Raw genomic sequence first — 21,126 nt, 5'->3', positions numbered from 1 at the left:
AACACATACTCCTACATGATTACAATGAAACTTAACATAATCTTGAGTAAACTTCAGTTAACCTCATCTTATACCTGAGCACAATTCAGCTCTCTGGGTTCAAAACTGAATGCAACAACTTCAGTTAACTTGTTTTCTCCGTCTTTATCAGAGCAGATTTAATATACTGAATGGCCTAATTCTGCTCCTGTATCTCATGGTCTGTATCTTATGTCATTCCTCTGTAATATTGGCTCAATTTTTCTCACAACTTGACTTACTGAGCATGCCAAGCAGCCCTGTATTTCACATCTAATATTCCTCTGACTGTGATCTCACTCTTTAGCTGTTTTCATTTTCCTGTATTCATGAACAAAGAAATATGTTCTTCCCTAAATTACCCCATTAACCCACTGACTTTGCTCACAGCTCTTTCTCAGCAACCCTGGTTTCATCCTATCAGAGTTAATCTCTTTGTCCTGTCCATCACACTGCAACTCCTCCCCACCACCCCAACCTTCCACTTAATTTAAATTTGTTTTCTCTGCTTCGTACCTTTGATGAAGGGACACTGACTTGAAACATTAATTCTCTTTCTCTTTGCACACATGTGGCCTGACCTGCTAAATGTGTCCAGAATTTTCCATTTTTTGATTAGATTATTTAGATTATGAGGACACACAGTCCTCTTTTATTGTCATTTAGTAATGCATGCATTAAGAAATGATACGAATTTCCTCCCGTGTGATATCACAGAAACACAGGACAGACCAAGACTGAAAAACTAACAAAAACCACATAATTATAACATATAGTTACAACAGTGCAACAATACCATAACTTGATGAAGAACAGGCCATGGCACAGTAAAAAACTTTAAAGTCTCTCGAATGTCCCACATCTCATGCAGACGGGAGAAGGAAGAAAACTCTCCCTGCCATGCCCGAATACAGTCGGACTCGGAGTCATCCGAAAACTTTGAGCCTCTGATCAGCCCTCTGACACCAAGTAGCGAGCACCATCTCTATCCGAACGCTTCGACATCAGCCTTGGTCACCAGCAGCAGGCAAAGCAGGGGATTTTGGGGCCTTCCCTCCAGAAGATTCTCGACTGCACAGTGACAGTGGCAGCGAACCAGGCATTTCAGAAATTTCTCCGGATGTTCCTCTGCTTCTCATGTCTGATTTCATCAAATCAGAATTGTCCATGGCCCCTATTTAACAGATACGATATCATTTCACCAGAAAGCTGCGCGCGCTGCCATCTTCTCCTCCCGCCAAACTATCCAAACTATCTTTGTGTGAGATATGACAGTAGTTGTCCTCAGTATACAAACAATGGTAATTTTACTCTGATTTTTTGAGGCTACCATTTGTAGCATGTTGTCCTGATGTCAAGAGTGATTACACTCACCTCAGCTTCAGCTGTGTCCTTGTTTGCTCCAAGGCTGCAGTGAGATCAGGGTCTGTGTTCCTAGTGGAAGATATGTAACTACACTGGTTATTGGGGACTATACGTAGACAAATTTCAATAGTTCTATGAATGCTATGATAGTGAACTCTCATAGATGCACATCAGTAAGTATTTCTCCAGCAAGGAAAATAATTTCTTTAAGTATGTTTGTAGTGTGACTTGGAAGGGAAATGAAAAAAAAAGGCAGAATAAAAAGCGAGAAGATGATATTAAAAAAAGGAATGAAGAGTCACTGTGATATCTCCTGCAGTCCATGTTGACAGGTGCAACATGCCACTTTGGTCAGGTTTGTTTTTGGCTCCAGCCAACAGTTCAAGTGTATGGCTCATGCCAGAAATTTACACAGCTAGCATCTACTGAGAACTGACAGCTCCGAGTCACAGTGTGTTTCTGCACCCTTGCTGTTTCTTTTGCTGCTCTATCACTGCTTCCATGCTACGTCGCAACTCTTCTCTGTGCAACTGCCTCTGTCAAGGGCATACTCTTTATTTGCTTAACCAGCGTTAAACTGCTAGTTGCAGTTTAACGTGAGCTAAATATTAAAAAGATACTACCCTTATGGCAAAACTGTTCGGAAGGAAGCTTTAGCTTTGCTAAAGGAGAAACATTATACTCAAGAGAGGTGAGATCACATTCTCATGTAAATCATCGTGTTGTTTTCACAAATGAAGGTAGTTAAACATTTTATGGGAAATATGCCTTGTTAAGATAGATAAGTCATTAAAAATACATTTAAATAAGTCAAAGCTTGGTCCAATTCCAAAGCTCTGAAGTGTTCCTTGTAGGGAAGGAGAAATAAATCAGCTTAAATAATATGCTCATAGCAATGTCATAGTCATAGTCATACTTTATTAATCCCGGGGGAAATTGGTTTTAGGATACGATGCACAGACATGCCAAAATAATTTGTCTATCTATATTTTTTTAGAAAATCAGGTGATGCATTCAGGCTATATTATAGAATATAATAGATTGAAAAGAGATGCAGGACCTTGAACTCAGTGCCTACTTTCTCCAGTTGTTCCATTGATGATCTTCCTCATGTCACAAAGGTAGAAATGAGGATGTTCGTAGAAGTTTGCAGAATATTCAATTCCCTTCATGATTCTTTTCCTACAGGTAACCCCCATGATATACTTGTTTGGGTAACAGAATATCTTCCTTACAGAATTCAAACATCACTACCTAAAATTTTGAGATGTGGAAAGTAATTCACTTACATGAAATTCATGTGAAAGAAAACACATTTTTTTGTTTTGATTTGTACTTTTGAATTAAATTGAATTGACTTTATTTCTTACATCTTTCACATACATGAGGAGTAAAAATCTTTACATTAGTTCTCCATCTAAATGTGCAAAGCGCAATCATAGTAATTTATAATAAACAGAATAGTCAATGTAATATAGAATACACTCAAATCAGTGTAAGTTCATCAGTCTGATGGCCTGGTGGAAGAAGCTGTCCCGGAGCCTGTTGGTCCTGGCTTTTATGCTGTGTTACTGGTTCCTGGATGGTAGCAACTGGAATAGATTGTGGTTGGGATGGCTTGGATCCCCAGTGATCCTCTGGGCCCTTTTTACATACCTGTCTTTGTAAATGTCCTGAATCATCGGGAGTTCACAACTACAGATGTGCTGGGCTGTCCGCACCACTCTCTGCAGAGTCTTGCGATTAAGGGAGGTACAGTTCCCATACCAGGCAGTGATGCAGCCAGTCAGGATGCTCTCAATTGTGCCCCTGTAGAAAGTTCTTAGGATCTGGGGGCCCATACCAAACTTTTTCAACTGTCTGAGGTGAAAGAGGCGCCTTGTTGTGCCTTTTCCACCACATAGCTGGTGTGCACAGACCACATGAAGTCCTTGGTGAAGTGGATGCTGAAGAACTTGAAGCTGTTTGCCCTCTCAGCCCCAGATCCATTGATGTCAATAGGGGTTAGCCAGTCTCCATTCCTCCTGTAATCCACAACCAGCTCCTTTGTTTTTGCTACATTGAAGGAGAGGTTGTTTTCTTGACACCACTGTGTCAAAGAGATGACTTCTTCCCTGTAGGCCACCTTGTTATTGTGTGAGCCAATCAACATAGTGTTGTCAGAAAATTTAATTAGCAGATTGGAGCTGTGGGTGGCGATACAGTAATGGGTCATCGGCTGTCCATCGATTTCGATGTTGACTGAGGCCTGGGCAAGGTTATATGGAAGACCAGCCATGCTTCAAGTCTCCCTGCTCCTCGCCACTGATGTTGTCCAAGGGAAGGGCATTAGAACCCATACAGCTTGGCACCAGTGTCATCGCAGAGCAATGTGTGGTTAATTACCTTGCTCAAGGACACAAATGCTGCCTCAGCTGAGGCTCGAACTAGCGACCTTCAGATCACTAGACCGATGCCTTAACCACTTGGCCACACTACAGTACTGGGTATACAGAGAGTAAAGGTGGGGACTCAGTATGCAGCCCTGAGAGGCTCCTGTATTGCGCGCCAGAGGGTTAGAGATGAGGGAGTCCACTCTTACAACCTGCTGGCGATCTGACAGGAAGTCCAGGATCCAGCTGCACAACGCAGGGTTAAGGCCGAGGTCTCTGAGCTTCTTGTCGATCCTGGATGGAACTATGGTGTTGAATGCTGAACTGCCATCCAAGAACAGCATTCTCACATAAGCATCCTTCTTCTCCAGATGCGTAAGGACGGTATGTAGAGCAGTGGCTATTGTGTCATCGCATTAAAGTCACCGGCGACGATGTGTGCAGTCTCCAGCATTTTGATGGTCTCGTACAGTTCCAAGAGAGCCAGGTCAGTATCAGCCTGCGGCGGAATGTACACTGCTGTGACGGTAACAGCCGTGAACATCCCCAGGCAGCCAGTAGGGTCTGCACAGCAGCACCAGGTATGCCAGGACTGAGGAACAAAAGGATTTGAATGCATGCACATTCTGGGGGTTGCACCAAGTATTGTTGACCACGAACCATACTGTTCCTCCTTTACTCTTCCCAGTGAGGTTTTTCAATCTGTCTGCCTGGAACAGGGAGATCCCAGAGGACTCAATCCAGTATCTCTTCCCTCAGCCAGGTCTCCATGAAGCACAAAAAGTTGTATTCCTTTGTTTCCCACTGATAGGAGATTCTGGCTCTCAGTTCGCAAAGCTTGTTATCCAGGGAATGAACATAATCCAGGAGTGTGCTAGGGAGCGATGGTCGATTTGCACGCCGCCTCAGCCTCACCTGGATGCCAGCCCTTTTGCCTTGCCTCCAGTGCTTATTGCGAGGTAGAAGCGATGCATGTGCAGATGACGGAAAATCACAACACTCTGGGAACACAACCCCCTGTAAGCCAGGGGTCACCAGTAGTGCAGCAGAACCTCCTGCATGTAGCAAGATCATTCAAATATGAGCTGAAAATGGAAGCAATGTTTGCCTTGCAAGACAGCCAGGCAATGATCATTTTCAACCAGTGAGAGCCAAGCCTCAAATTGTTATGGGTGAAGTAAGACTGCACTTTCTGAGGAAGCTTTATCAAGCATCACTCCCCACTAACAAGTCAAAACTACATTTTACAGAGGTGTGGTTGAGAGTGTGCTGACCTTTTGTATCACAACCTGGTACTCCAGCTGCAGGGCTGTTGACAAAAAAGCCTTGCAGAGGGTGGTTAGGGGAGCAGAGAAGGTTATTGGTGTCTCCCTACTTTCTGTCCAAGACCTCTTTCAGAGTCGATGCCTCCAGAAGACATGGTACATCATTAAAGTCCCCTCACACCCTCTCCATGAACTGTTTGTTCTTCTGCCATCAGGCAAACGTTACAGGAGCATCAAAACTAAAACCACAAGGCTGCTAAACAGCTTCTTCCCACAGGCAGTCAGACTGCTAAATAGCTGCTCCACCTGACTCTGCTTTGGACACTTTTAACTTGCACTGGACACTTATATCTGATTTTAACTGACATGTGGCTGTTGTATTTTACTACTTATTGTTATGTTTATTATCTAGTGTTGCGTTTGTTATGTTATCATTGCACTGCCCCTGAGAAACGCTGTCTCATTCTGCCCTGCAGAGCTGATGTATGGTTAGAATGACAATAAAGTTCTTTGAATCCTGAATCTTTGAAGACCCTGCTATCATAGGCACTAAAGAGCACAAATATTCAGACAATGGCTGCCGCTGCTTAGCTCCAGTGGCTTTGGTTCAATTCTGACATTAGATGGTGCCCATGTGGACCCCAAGTCCTCACTGTGGCTGTTTGGGTCTCCTCTGCATTCTCCGTTTTTCTCCCACAACATGCCACAATATCCCAAAGACATGCTGGTAGTTTACCTGATGCAGGAGGGTGGCAGGAAAATAAGTAGTGTGTTGTTGGGCATGTGACAAAAAATAAAGTTACAGGGGAAATTAGTGGAGAAATCGGACCAGTGGTTAGGCTCTAAAACCTGAAATAGGCTCTAGGGTTGAGTGATACCTGCAATCAAAAATCATTGTAAACCTATACATACAATTAAAGAAATTTAAAATTCATTTACACTTGAAAACACTGTAGCGATTTGATATATTTAATTAACTCCGCTTAAAAGAAATGTAAATGACCTCATATTTATCTCTTTCCTCACTCTACTCCTCTCCATTGGAATGAATGGAGTTGCTAAACCCGTGCCAGGTACAGCTTACACAAGTCCAGTTTGATCACTGGGATACTGAGGAAGGTGACACACCATTGAAATGCTCAACGTCAGAGTGCAGTTGATAAACCGCTGGTAAGTCCAGTTTGTAATCATTCTCATGGGACCCCTGAATCTTTCTGTTTATTTATTGAGATAAGGTGTGGAATAGGCCCTTCAAGCCACTTCACACACCTACCCCCAGTATAACCTGATTTAACCCTCGATTTAAACTGGCATTCTCAAGGGGGGCGGGTCAGCAGCCAAAAGTCTTGGTAAATATTGGCACCAATGACATAGGTAGACAAGGTGAGGAGGTCCTGTAGAGAGGTTTTAGGAAGCTGGGAAGAAAGCTGAATAGCAGGACCCCCGGAGTAGTAATCCCTGCCTCTGCGGGGGCAGCGGCTCAGATTTCTGAATCATTAGGATCTCTTCTGGAGACGGTGTGACCTGCACAAAAGAAGTAGGTTACACCTGAAGCAGAGGGGGACCTATATCCTTGAGGACGGGTTTGCTGGAGCTGTTCCGGAAAGAATAACCTAATTTGGCAGGGGGATGGGAACCAAAGTGATAGGGCTGAGGATGGGGTAGTCACTTTACAAACAGAGGCAGTGTGCTGTGAGACTGCTAGCAAGAACAGGCTGATGTCAGGGCAAACTTGCAGTTAATGGGATGAGTCAGAATGTAAAAGGGGGACAAAATCAAAATGGGTGATGAACACAGGACTGAAGGTTATATTTGAATGCACACAGTATATGGAAGGAGGCAGATATACTTGTAGCGTAGTTAGAGATTGGCATGTATGACGGTGTGGGCATCACTGAGTCATGACTGAGGGAAGATTATAGCTAGCAGCTTAACATCCAAGGATACATATTGTATCGAAAGGAGAGGCAGGTAGACAAGTGGTCAGGGTAGATCTGTTATGAAAAATGAAATCAAATCATTGGAAAGAGGGGCATTGAATCAGAAGGTGTAGGAAACATTTTGAAGAGAGCTGCAGAGTAAAAAGACTGAATGGGAGTTATATAGAGAACACTAAACAGTAGCAAAGATATGGTCTACAAATTACAATGAGAGATAGGAAATGCTTATCAAAAGGGCATTGTTATGATAATCATGGGGTATTTCAATATGCAAGTCGATTGAGAAAATCAGGATGGTGCTGGATCCCAAGAGGGGGAAGTTGTAGAATGCCTATGAGATGGCTTTTCAGAGCAGTTCATGGTAGGGCCCAAGAGGGGTATCAGCTATTCTGGATTGGGTGGTGTGCAATGAACCAGAATTGATTAGAGAGCTTAAGGTAAAGGAACCCTCAATGAGACAGTGATTGCAATATGATAGAATTCACTCTGCAATTTGAGAAGGAGAAGCTAAAGTCAGATGTATCAGTATTACAGTGGAGTAAAGGGAATTACACAGGCATGAGAGAGGAGCTAGCCAAAATTGATTGAACATTGACAGGGATGACAGCAAAACAGCAATGGCTGGAGATTCTGGAAGCAATTCAGAAGGTGCTGGATAGATACATCCCAAGGAAAATCAAATTTTCTAAAGGCAGGATGATGTAACCGTGGCTGACAAGAGAAGTGAAAGCCAACATAAAAGCAAAAGAGAGAGCATATGATGGAACAAAAATTAGTGGGAAGTTAAAGGATTGGGAAATTTTTAAAAACCAACAGAAGGCAACTAAAATAGTCTGAAAGAAGGAAAAGATAGAATATGAAGTTAAGCTAGCCAATAATATTAGAGGATAGATACCAAATGTTTCTTAGTTCACTGCACAATGATGTTAGAGAGGTATGCGAGAGTAATGAGGGACAAGGAAATGGAAGACAGACTGAATCACTATTTTGCATCAGTCTTCACTGTGGAAGGCATTAACAATATGCCGGACATTCAAGAGTGCCGGGGGCAGAAGTGAGCAAAGTTGCCATTACTAAGGAGAAGGTGCTTAGGATACTGAAAGGTCTCAAGGTAGATAAGTCACCTGGACAAGATAGTCTACACCCCAGAGATGTGAAAGAAGTGGCTGAAGAAATTGTGGAGGTATTAGTAATGATCTTTCAAGATTCAATGGATTCTGGAATGGTTCAGGAAGACTGGAAAATTGCAAATGGGAGAGAGGCAGAAGAAAGGAAATTATAGGCCAGTTCGTCTGACCTCAGTGGCTGGAAGATGTTGGAATCGATCGTTAAAAATGTGGTTTTGGGGTATTTGAAAAATCTTGCCTGATTAATCTGTTGGAATACTTGAAGAAATAACAAGCAGGATATACAAAGGTGAATCAGTTGGTGTTGTGTAATTGAATTTTCAGAAGGCCTTTGACAAGATGCCACACATGAGGCAGCTTCACAAGTTAAGAGCGCACGGTAATACAGGAAAGATACTAGCATGGATAGAGCATTGGCTGATTGGCATTTGGAAAAGAGTGGGATTAAAGGGAGCCTTTTCTGGTTGGTTCTTGGTGACTAGTGGTGTTCCACAGAGGTGTGTTGGGACCACTTCTTATTATGTTATATGTCAATGATTTGGATGACAGAACTGATGACTTTGTGGCCAAGTTTGGAAATTATACAAAGATAGGTGTAGGGGCAGGTGATGTTGAGGAAGCAAGGAGGGTATAGAAAAACTTCAACAAATTAGGACAATGAATAAAGAAGGGTCAGACGGAATACTGTGTGTTAGTATTAATTTCAAGAGGACTAGAATCTAAAAGTAAGGATGTAATGTTGAGGCTTTATAAGGCACTGGTGAGGCATTAGTTGGAGTATTCTGAAAAGTTTTGGGTCCCTTATCTAAGAAAGGATGTGCTGACATTGGAAAGGATTCAAAGGAAGTTCACAAAAGTGATTTTGAGATTGAAAGGCTTATCATATGCGGAGTGTTTGATGGCTCTGAGCTGAACCTGTACACACTGGAATTTAGGGGGTTCTCATTGAAACCAAATGAAAGTAGAAAGGCATTGATAGAGTTTCCTGTGGTGGGGGGAGTCTAACACTGGAGGACACAGCCTCAAAATAGAGGGGCATCCATTTAGAATAGAGGTTGGGAGGATTTTTTTTTAGCCAGAGAGTGGGGAATCTGTGGAATTTATTACCCCGGGTGTCTGTGGAGCACAAGTCATTGGGTATATTTTCAGCAGAGGTTGTTATATTCTTGATTGTTCAGGGCATGAAGGGATATAGGGAGGAGATAGGAGCTGAAAGGGAAATGGATCAGCCATAATGAAGTGGTGGAGCAGACTCGATGGGCCTAATGCTTCTCCTTTATCTTAAGGTCTTATGGTCTAATCATGGGACAATTTCCAGTGACCAATTAACCTACTAACCAGTACGTCTTCGGACTGTGGAAGAAACTCTTAGCACCCACAGAAAACCCACACATTCCACGGAGTGGACGTACAAACTCATTATAGATGAGGTCATTTGAACTCCAAAGTCCGACGCCCCAATTTGCGATAGCATTGCGCTGCTACGCTACTGCGGCACCCCAATGATCTTCTCTCATTGAGGAAATGCCTACATGGAATTGCCAACATTTCTATGGGAGAATCTCAACCAAGAACAACACCATTGTGGAATCCTCCACTATTAATATCTTCGGGTGACCTTTGATCAGAACCTTAACTTTAAATATTCCTCAGTTTCTCCTGACTCTGCAATGAGGAATTCAGATTTTAAATCTTCAAAGTCTTTTCATCTTCAACAAAGTACAGTTTAGGAGTAAATAAGTGCAACTTCAACCACCAGAAATTCACAGCAAACTAGAGAACAGTGATAGAGAGAGAAACAGTTATTATTTCAGGTCAATGGAAGGAATCAAACTGAAAGTCAACTTCTTAAGTGCTGCATTAGACCTTTGCCCCTCATTAAAGTCATCAGACATCATAATCTCCGATGACTCTTGCTTTTTAAGCTCCTGAAGCTTATTCTCTCCCTTCACCTCCTAGCGACCTCCATCTCTCCCTTTGGCCTGACCCTTGCTGCAGTATTGCTATTCCTCCTGATCTTACCTTCTCTGATTCTGAATGATTAATTAGTCCTCATCAAAGGCTTCTGCTTCATGCCTGACTATGTTCCTAACTTAATAAATTCAAAGCCTGTGGCAACGCTGAGCTCTTCTGATACTTTCAGCCTTGTGCCCATTTCTTTAGCCAGGAACCTTCAAGGCAGATTGTGGACCTTTCTCCTGTCTTTGGAATTCCTGATTGACAAGATTAAAGTAGGTTGGAGAATACCTAACCCCCTCCTCTCACCTCATCTTTCTGGCCTTGTCACCACTGTACTCTCAGTCCTGGTGTTGGGTCTTGACCAAAAATGTCAGCTATTAATTTGCCTCCACGGAAGCTGCTTGACCCTATCAGCTCCTCCAGAAGTTGTTTTTTTTTTACTGGAGAGTTAAAATAATGGGCTACTGGAAGCTCAGGGTAACTCTTGTGGGTGGAAAGAAACCCACAGACTACCACAACTATCTGTTCCATCAAAGATCAAGGTAAACTCAAGGAACGGCAACTCTTCTGACTGGCCATATTACAGCCCTCAGTACTTAATATTGGATTTAATAATTTCAGGCAAACTTTTTTTCATATTATGTTATTTCTGATGAAAGTTTTTCAGCATGTGACATTAACACAGTTTATCTCCCTCCACAGATGCTGACTTGCCTTTTGGGTCTTTCTAACATTGTATTTTATGTCAGGTATCCAGCAAACGTATCTCACAACTTAGAAATGCTTTCTCCTCTCTACTTTGTCCTTATTCAGTACCATCTATCTGCATCACTTCTGAGCTGATTAGACGTCATTAACAAGCTTTTATCATTATCACTGTTACCATATTTCTGTCACTCTTCGTTGGTCACTCACAAATTTCTACAGATGGACCATGGAGAGCATTCTAACTGGCTGCATCACCACCTGGCATGAGAGGGATCTACTGCACAGGACCAAAATAGTCAGCTCCATCATAGATACTTGCCTCTGTAGTATCCAAGACATCTTCAAGCAGCGATGCCTCAAGAAGGCGGCGTCCATCAATAAGGACCTCCATCGCCCAGGTCGTGCCTTGTTCTCATTGCTACCATCAGGAAGGAGGTACAGAAGCCTGAAGGCACACACTCAACAATTCAGGAACAGCTTCTTCCCCTCTGCATCCAATTTCCGAATAGACATCGAACTCATGAACACTATCTCACTACATTTTTATTTTTATTTTTGTACTACTTAATTGAATTACTTAATATATACACTTGGAGAGAAGGAGAATGAGAGGAGATATGATAGAGGTATACAAGATATTAAGGGGAATAGATAGAGTGGATAGCCAGTGCTTCTTCCCCAGGGCACCACTGCTCAGTACAAGAGGACATGGATTTAAGGTAAGGGGTGGGAAGTTCAAGGGGGATATTAGAGGAAGGTTTTTTACTCAGAGAGTGGTTGGTATGTGGAATGCACTGCCTGAATCAGTGGTGGAGGCAGATACACTAGTGAAGTTTAAGAGACTACTGGACTGGTATATGGAGGAATTTAAAGTGGGGGGTTATATGGGAGGCAGGGTTTGAGGGTCAGCACAACAATGTGGGCCAAAGGGCCTGTTCTGTGCTGTACTATTCTATGTGCTATGTTTACTGTAATTCACGTTTTTCTAATATTATGTACTGCATTGTACTGCTTCTGCAGAGCTAATAAATTTCACCACATATGCCAGTGATATTAAACCTGATGCTGATTATCATTCTCCACTCTATTGCAGATTCCTTTTGTTTTCTCTGATTATTTTACTTAAAAATGTAAAAATACAGCCTAATGAACAGTGAATCAAAGCAGGTTTATTGATTTAAAATTGTCAATGATAGACTTTTACTCCAATTTTGTGCAAAATTCAAATCAATAAAAATTAAAATAAAGGATGAAAGCTAAGCCTCTATTTTATCTGTCACAATAATTAATTAAATGAATCCTGCTAAGCTTATCCACTGAGGTCTGATTTGCATGATCTCATGAGCTGCATTTGCCACTGCTTTATCCACTTCCTTAATCTGTCCATGCTCTTTTGCAATTTTTTTGTTGCCAACTATGTTATTTACAGTACAATCTCATATACATGATTAAGAAACTTGGGCAGGTGACCAGGAATGGAAATTCTTTTAAAAAACGGCAATGGTTACGTTTGGCACAGTTACCAAATTGTGTTAAGTATTGAATTGCGTATTGTAAATGCAAAAAGTGTTTTTTTTTGACAGAATGTTGTCTGAAACTAAATAATTTCTATCAATTATTGAAACATTTTAATTCGTGTTTTACTGCTTGTTTTACTAACCAATGATAGAAGGAGGCGGCAGGCAACAACATTGAGTGGGCTGACGGCTCGAGGGAGAGGGAATGCAGGTGACGGATCAACAGAAGTGAAAAAAAGTTTTGTTCAATTTTGATTTTAAGAAAGGGAAACAATTACTTCCATTTAAAAATGAATAAGCCTGGACTCTGCAGAAAGACTGTTCTGTAAATAGCTTGACATATATGCAGCTGTGGAAAGGATGAAGCTATCACGAGTACCCCGTTACGTTGTTTTGTACAAACTGTCTCAGACTTCCTGTTGCGCTGACGAGGGAAAGAGACGTGATACTGTATAGGGATTATGAATCCAACTCTAGATTCTCGTTGAAAGGAAATATTTAAAAATCATCTTCTTATTTATATAATACAACACAAACCGCTACAAATTGCAGACAATTCGAAAAACAGAGTCGTTGCTGGTATTTCGCTGGAAAGAGAACGTCTTGGATTTGAATTCCTCACAGATTTGGACCACCCCCACCGTTACTAATGTGGAGAGCCCTCCCCTTCGAGGGGAACAGCGCTCTCTGGAGGCCTCTGTAAGATCTGTCAGAAAGCAAAGAGAGATCCCATTTGGGGCTTAAGCTTCTTCTACCCTGACAGCTGTTTGATTACATTGTCCAAGTCGTATTATTTACCTTTTTTTCTAGATAGGAGTTTATTTTTATACATAATAATGCCATTTTGTAAGAGAGTCGTGCGTCCTTTGCAAGTTTGCCGTCTGCACAGCCAGGGAAGAACGCTGTCAACCTTGGAGAATCTGCTCGATGTCTCCAGCTTTACTTTGGGAAGTGTCCTAAGGCAGCTCTCGGCTCTGGCGAAGGAAGCCGTGAGCGTGCTGGAAGAGATTGAGCTGGAGATCGGATCTGTGTGCCATCGGGCATTGCTGCTGGAGGTCCGAATCATCGGTCTGCACAGATACGTGTCAGCCCTGTCTCTGCGACCTGCGACACCCTGTGAGTACCAGGCAACAACATCTGTCCCGTTCCTTCATTAAATGGAAGGGTGGGGCGATGTTTTCACGAGAAATCATTTGCCAAACTTTCTTCATTATTGAGATGGAAAATCCATGTGTTCGCGTATTTACTGTGGTATTTTGCCTGGGAGCTGGAGTGTTTTGGTATGATTTGTGATACCTCACTGATTGATTAAATACATTTCCTTAATTCTGTAATATTTAATGAGCACAGAATTGTGGCAGTTCTTGCAGGAAAACAGTAAAGGAATCATGATTACATGCTTAGATATGATGCATTATTTGAGTTCTATTACTTTGTGAATGAATTTGTATTGTTAGGCTACTTTTGGGAATCTTTACGGTTTCAGGACTGTCTCCAGGCTGATCTATCAGCTTGGTGGAAATTTGTCCGGAATAGTGCAAGGAGGTTTGGAAACAACTTAATTTGAAAATCCGGTATTCCAATGCTAATATCCAACTGATATACTTTGCCCAGGAAGCATACAGATTTACTTTTCTCCATCTCAGCAACATAGTGACAGGCCAGGGAGAGACAGGTTACTCTAGTTCCCCCAGACTACAGAGCAACTAGGATTCCTGTGCGTGACGACGTGCCAGTGTCTGTTGGTGACGGTGTTCAAGCTTCTGTGATGATTCCCTGCCTCTGGTAAAAGAGCTGGCAGATAATCAAAGTCCACTTTCACTTGTAGGAACTAAATCCAAGGCAGCAACATCCACTAAGGTGGAGAGACAAATGAAGAGCAAAATTGTTTTTTATTCAAGTCATTGATGTGTTGAATGACATTATTACATGGTACAATGGCACACTGGTACAGCTGTGAATTCAGGGACCTGGATTTAACTCCGGAGCATTCTGCTCGGAGCTTGCTTGTTTCTCCAAGTATTTTGGTTTGTTCCTACTTCCCAAATGGGATTATAGGATACTAGGTGGGCAGAGAGGTGGAAGAGCTATACTATACCCCTAATCAGTTGACAGTTGCATGACAGTCCCCCCTCTATAGAAGGTATAATAGAGCACTATGGAATAGGTACCTTGTCTACCTCAACTCACAAGAATTTTATAATTGAGACTGTGCCTTTGTCACAAGCATCACAAAGTTCAGGATCTGTGATTCGCATGTTTTCTGTTTAGCTGCATAACCAACTCCATAACAGATCAAGACTACTTTCTTCCACTGCCTTAATACTTAACTCAAAGTTAAGTGCAAAGTTCAAAGTAAACTTATTATCGAAGAATGTATATGTCACCGAATACTACCCTGAGCTTCATTTTTGTGCAGGTCTGGTGGCGTAGTGGCATCAGTGCCAGACTTCGGGACGAAAGATCCCGAGTTCGAATCCAGCCGGCTCCCCTGCACGCTTTCCATCCGTGCTGGGTTATGAGCTGGCGATCTCTTTGGAAACTCACCCAGCAGAAGGCAATGGCAAACCACGGCTGTAACTTGTCTCATACGTGGTTCCCCACTACGTCAGAGAGGCGTGGAGGGAAATCATCCGCTAACCGGAGAAACTCTGGATGCAATGTACCTTTCCTTTTTATTCACAGTAAAACAAAAAAAAAACACACTCACACAAAGACTGACAAGCAACCAATGTGTAATAGAAGACAAATTGTTCAAATACAAACAGGCACAAATAACAATAATCATAATACTGAGAACTTGAGTTACAGAGTCCTTGAAAGTGAGTCCATAGGTTGTGTTCAATGTTTAGTTCAGTTTTTTCAAAGTGCAAAGTACAAAGTAAGTTTATTATCAAAGTATATTTATGTCACCATCTACAACCAGGAGATTCATTTTCTTGTGGCATACTCAATGAATCCAGTAACCATAATAAAATCAATGAAATACTGAACCAGCTAGGCAAACAGCCAATGTGCAAAAGACACCAAACTGTGCAAGTAGAAAAGAAAAAAGAGATAGTAATAATAATAACAAATAAATAAGCAATAAATATTAAGAACTTGAAATGAAGAGTCCTTGAACATGAATCCATAGGTTGTGGGAACATTTCAGTGATAGAGCAAATGACGTTGATGAAGTTATCCAATCTAGTTCAAGAGCCTGATGGTTGAGGGGTAATAACTGTTCCTGAACCTGGTGAGGTGGGACCTGCCGCTCCTGTACCTCCTTCCTGATGGTAGCAGTGAGAAGAGAGCATGGCCCAGATGGTGGGGTACTTGATGATGGATGCTACCTTATTGTGGCAGCACTCTTTGTAGGTGTGCTTAATGGAGGGGAGGGCTTTTCCTGTAATAAAGAGGGCCTCATCCACCACATTTTATAGGCTTTTTTTCCATTCTTGGACATTGGTCTTTCCATATCATGCCAGTCAGGATACTCTCCACTGTGGATCAATAGAAGTTTGGTATATTTGACTCTGCACCAGATTCAGTTGTTCTAGTTTACCTTCCACACTGTGTTTACTCAAAGTCATGCAAGGTCCTCTGTCCATGTTTTGAGTCTGCCCAGGTTCTACACCTCAATACCTTATACTAGCTCCCAATCTGTCAATGTTTCCAATCTAAAAGTCTCATCTTGTCATCTTCTACTTCTGTTGTCTATCATTGGACACGGTGCCTTCATTTGTTTAGATTCTGGGCTTCTGAATTTCTTCCCTTGTGTCTTTTCCTTTCCTCTTTCCAGATATTCCTCTAAACTTCCAATCTATCCAAGATTTTACTTTAGTTCAAGTTTTGTCTAGTTATGATCCTGTAAGATATTTGTGAAACTTAATTAAAAAGCTATATAATGGGAGGATATTATTGGTGAACTTAATATTGGTATTTCTGCTGCATTGGAATCCTTCTCCCTAAAATTGCTGGATGTGAATCATCCAAAGACAACTGAGCCAGCAGAAATCAGTTGATTGAAGTGAACAATAGAAATAAAACTATCACCCTTGAGTTCAAAGTTCAAAGGACCAGTGTATAAACATGATGCTCTCTATATGTTCCATTGGTGTATCCATTATTAATATATTTGAATTCCCCTTCAAATGGGTTTCATCTCATGAGTTATTTTTGCCAGACCTCACCAGTAATTGCATCCTTTATTGCAGCATGAACAGGTGTCTACATAGCTTCCCTCCCCAAAAGTCTGAACCTTCAACTTTGAAGCATCAATTCTGTAAATATTTGAAGCATCAGCACTGTAAATATTAAGGAGAACAAAAGCAGATGTCAGATAGTTTAAATCTGAAACACCAAAATATGTAGAAAGTACAAGATAGAAACAGGCCACATCACTTGACCAGTCTAAGATGGTGCTTGTCAGCCATTGAGCTGCAGTGTTAATCCAGTCCATTGTGTTTGTCCCGTTATATCACCTCATCATCCTTCTTTCAATTACTGATCTAAGTTTTTATTGAATGTTGGATTGCCCCTTCCTTCTGTCATAAACTCCAGTAATTCATTCATAACCTGACTGTGCTTCACACACAAAATGCTGGAGGAACTCAGCAGGCCAGGCAGCATCTATGAAAAACAGTACAGTCGACATTATGGGCCGAGACCCTTTGGCAGATCCTGCCGAAGGGTTTCTGCCCGAAATGTTGACTGTACTCTTTGCCCTAGATGCTGCCTGGCTTGCTGAGTTTCTCCAGCATTTTTTGTGTGTTGCTTGTACTTCCAGCATCTGCAGATTTTCTCTTGTTCGTGACCTCAGTGTGCTTGTTGCTTTTATTCTCCTTCTTAAACTTCTGCTATTTTATCACGATCAATGTTTCCTTGTTTTGGACTGTTCATCACTGGAAGACTTCTCTTTATCTTTACTCTTCCCTTTATAATTTTAAACACTATCAGATCACTATTATAGGTAAAAGGACCACAACTATTACATTTCTTTATATTTACTGTATATTTTGTCGTACAGGTAGTATCTACAGTTTATTCTCTATTGTTTCAACATATCTTCTATAACTAACACAAAGCTTTCATTTTCATTTATTATTACATTTAAAAAGTTATGATAATACCACTTTATAGTATTTGCTTCTTGGGCAGATCCACTTAAGATATTACTTGAATCATCAGAGAAACTCAAAAAGAGATGAGCTGCATAATAGCATCTGTGGAAAGAATATTCAAGTACTGTTGCAAGGGTGGATTATGTACGTGTAATTTGGACAGAAGGAAAACAAATAGAAAATCCCAAAGAGCCTAGAGCTCTGGACACTTTGACTCCATGATCATTTTCCCATGAAACATGCAACATCTGTTCATATCTTCCCACACCATTTCCCTAGCTTCTGTGATTCAGCAGTTTTCATGTGTTATGTATGCTGAACATTTTTTTCATATCCTCGACATTGGGAGACTCAAGGCACATTGCCAAGCCCTTCCTTTCTGTCTGCACTTTCTGTCTGAATTTGTGGCTTTGTACTTACACTTTTATTCCCCAACCCCACTTCGGCAATTGTTACTGGTCTCTTCCACTGTTTCTTTCCCTGGACATTCTGCCGTTCAGCTTGTTGATTATTGACTTTCCAGCAGCCTGTTTTCTCAGAAGTGGGAGGTGTTGGGAATACATCTGGGTGGAGGAATGTTACTGAAAATTTGATTGCACATAACATGTAGTTTTGACCTTTCAGTTTTGGAATGGTGAGGTGCCTGTGTTTGCATTAACAAATTTATTTACGTTTTGATCTTCAATTCCAATTTCATTGCTGTTACCTCTTTCTGGTTCATTCACAAGCACTTGTCAGATTGGATTTCAATGCCTTGATTAGTTGTATATCTTTCACTACTTTAGTTCATAAACATTTGTTGTCCTGTGGCAGCTTAGTGAAGTGAACTTCGCAAGTCATCCTCAAATTTATTCTTGTTCTGGATTTTCAAAAACTATTGTTCAATTCTTTGAGCTATCCCTATTGGGACTCTAAGATTCTGACTTGTGAATATTTCATAATTCACATTGACAGGGCTTGCTTTTCTGCAATTTTGATGAGGGATTGAAGATGGAAATATTACTCCTTTTTTAACTTTCTGCATGAAACCTGGCTTGTGTCAGACTTTTGGCATTTTCTACTTCATGTAGATTTCCAACATCAACCTTTTCTTCTATATGAATTTCTCTTTAAATTTTTGATTATAAGCATTTAGTATTGTTACCATTATAAACATACTCTAAAACAGGAATTTCAGGTGGTAGTGCTTTACACCCTTCTTAACATGGTTACTTGATCTTATATGATTGAACAAAAAAGTTATTAAAGTTAAGATAACTAACTAGTAAATAATAGGTCAACATCACTTGGATTGATGAAATCACTGCATCATCTCTATAGCCTATTCAGTTCATTCTGATTGCAGGTAGCACCTGGAATATACCGTTCATTGAGAAATGTGATTATCTTCAAAAAACTGATACTTTTTATGTCTATATTTTTGACATTAACAGGGAGAGGGGAGAACAATACTTAAAGTGGAGACCATGATCTTCTCTCAAAACATTATAGCATGTACATTTCACACCCTGAGCTCAGACTATTAGGTCTAAATGCAAATGCAGTAAAACATTTATGATATATTGTTTTAGATCTTTTGCTAATTAATTCACAATCTAAAAGCAGCAAAAACTCACGTTTAGAAAACCACTGGGTGTTGAGCATAATGAAGTTAAATTCTATAGCCCCAAGAAATGACCGTGAGTTTTGTGATTCACAATTAACCCAAACTCATTACAAGTATTATGCCAACTTCATGCTGCTTGCTTATTTCAATGATTTCAATGTCAGCCTGTGGGAAGTCAACACTAAGAGTCATGTCCAGAGGGCTAGACCGCAGTGTCACAAAAAGTTCAGTAACCTCAGTGGCCAGTGGCCAGAATCCAGGATGCATCTGTATGCACCATGTCCCGCTAACTGAGTCACTGCATTGCTTAATCCATTACACCAACAGCACCTGTAACAGAACTCATTCAGCAAGTTCAGGGTCACTAGATTCACACCGTTATGATTATGAGCACCATTCTCACAGCCCTCAAACTTCTGTGCATTGTCGTCTATTCAGCTGTATTCCCTGCATCACACATTGACTCATTGCACATCACAACCATTCCCCTCTTTTGAAAGCAATTGGAATCAGTGGGACCTAACTGGAGCTGGGAGCATGTTCTAAGCCTACTGGGGAAGTGGTTCCATCTCTTATTGTGTTGGCTGTCGCTGATTAGAGTTGAAGCCAATGGTGAAGACAGGATCCTCAGACATAGTTCCACCTCCCTTGCCATGTGCTCTCTTCTGTTTATAAACGATAATGGTATTTCCCACCCTGCCTGTTGCTCCCTATCATGACCTAATGCTTTCATGTACTAAGACACTCAGCATCAGACCTAAAACGACCAGTTCAGGCACTGTGAGTGAGCATAGTTTTAAGGATTTCTCTGACTATCAACCAGTGATTGTCATTTAGGTGCAAGTGGCCTTCAGTATAGTCTCTGGCATTAGCTGGCCCACAATTGTGCTGCTGACGTGAGCAGCTACCCCAAAATGGTACCAATAATTGCATTTCCTCAAAAGTGAGATTTAAATGCAGATCTGTACGGCTTTAGCCAGCTTCATCTGCTGAAACATCCTGCATGCTCCTGCAGCTTTCTATATCATTGTGATTGGGAGAAGGAAATGAACAAGGAAATACATTCCTGCTCACTCTGCTGCATTCTTTTCTGAAAACCTCTTTTCGGGCTGAATGACACATCAGAGCAAGCCTAAGATTTGTTTTAATATATTTCAGGGTTAACTGGAAAACAGAAGGACAAAAGGTGTGTTTACATACTGTTTTCCCAATCAGAGGACATTCCAAAGGGTTTAATTCTTAACTTATTTGTCCCTGTCAGTATTACACAGATTTTGTTCCTTCTCTGGGGTTTTTCCAACTCAGATTGTTACTTCCATTTCATTCTTGTGCTTTGGCATCTCTTATATGTTCGATTGTCTGATTTCGAAAACTGTTCCTTTGCTGACGCAGTTCTAGGCCAAAAGGAGGACAAGGAAAAGTTTAGTGAAGCATTTATGATTGTAGTATTAATTTCAAATTGAGAGGGAGATGAGAGGGAGAGCATAACAGCATTGGATATTAAGTACTCGTGGCAGAATATCTGGTATTCTTGCATTCCATCCAAAATATGAGAGAACGACTGCAGGGTCTAGAATATAAAAGCAAGGGTGTAATGCTAAGGATTTATAAAGCACAAGTGAGACCTCACTTGGAGCATTGTGAGCAGATCTGGGCCCATTATCTAAGGAAGGATGTGCTGACATTGGTGAGGGTTCAAATGATTCTGGGATTGGAATGCTTACCATATGAGGAGCATTTTATGATTCTGGGCCTGTACTCACTGGAATTCAGAAGAATGAGGGGGGGGGATCTCAGTGAAACTTGTCAAATGTTGAAAGGCCTCAATAGAGTGGATATGGAGAGGGTGCTTCCTATGGTGGGGGAGTTTAAGACCAGAGAACATAGCCTTAGAATAGAGGGACGTCCATTGAAAATGGAGATGAGGAGGAATTTATTTAGCCAGAGAGTGGCGAATCTGTGGAATTCATTGCCACCTGCAGCTGTGGAGACCATGTCATGAGGTATATTTAAGGCAGATTCTTGATTAGTCAGGGCATGAAGGGATATGGGGAAAAGGCAGGAGACTGGGGCTGAGAGGGGAATGGATCAGCCATGATGAAATGATGGAGCAGACTCAATGAGCCAGCTTCTGTTCCTATATC

General features: G+C 41.3%; 1 protein-coding gene across 2 annotated transcripts in view; it reads left to right on the top strand.

Annotated features, from left to right (window-relative positions):
- Positions 1 to 21,126, top strand: part of nhsl2 (NHS-like 2) — a 502,980-nt gene that overhangs the window by 96,604 nt on the left and 385,250 nt on the right. Inside the window, exons 4-6 of one of the 2 annotated variants that reach the window (XM_063060790.1) lie at positions 4,127 to 4,242; positions 6,076 to 6,190; positions 12,424 to 13,387. The exons of the other annotated variant lie outside the window; for it this stretch is intronic. Of the exons in view, the coding sequence (XP_062916860.1) occupies positions 13,108 to 13,387 (280 nt within the window). The 5' untranslated portion in view covers positions 4,127 to 4,242; positions 6,076 to 6,190; positions 12,424 to 13,107. The remainder of the gene's footprint in view (positions 1 to 4,126; positions 4,243 to 6,075; positions 6,191 to 12,423; positions 13,388 to 21,126) is intronic. 2 annotated transcript variants of the gene reach the window in all.

The sequence above is a fragment of the Mobula hypostoma genome, chromosome 10 (assembly GCF_963921235.1).
Source record: "Mobula hypostoma chromosome 10, sMobHyp1.1, whole genome shotgun sequence".
In the NCBI taxonomy this organism is placed as follows: Eukaryota; Metazoa; Chordata; class Chondrichthyes; order Myliobatiformes; family Myliobatidae; genus Mobula; species Mobula hypostoma.
This window is presented reverse-complemented; position numbering and strand designations above follow the sequence as displayed.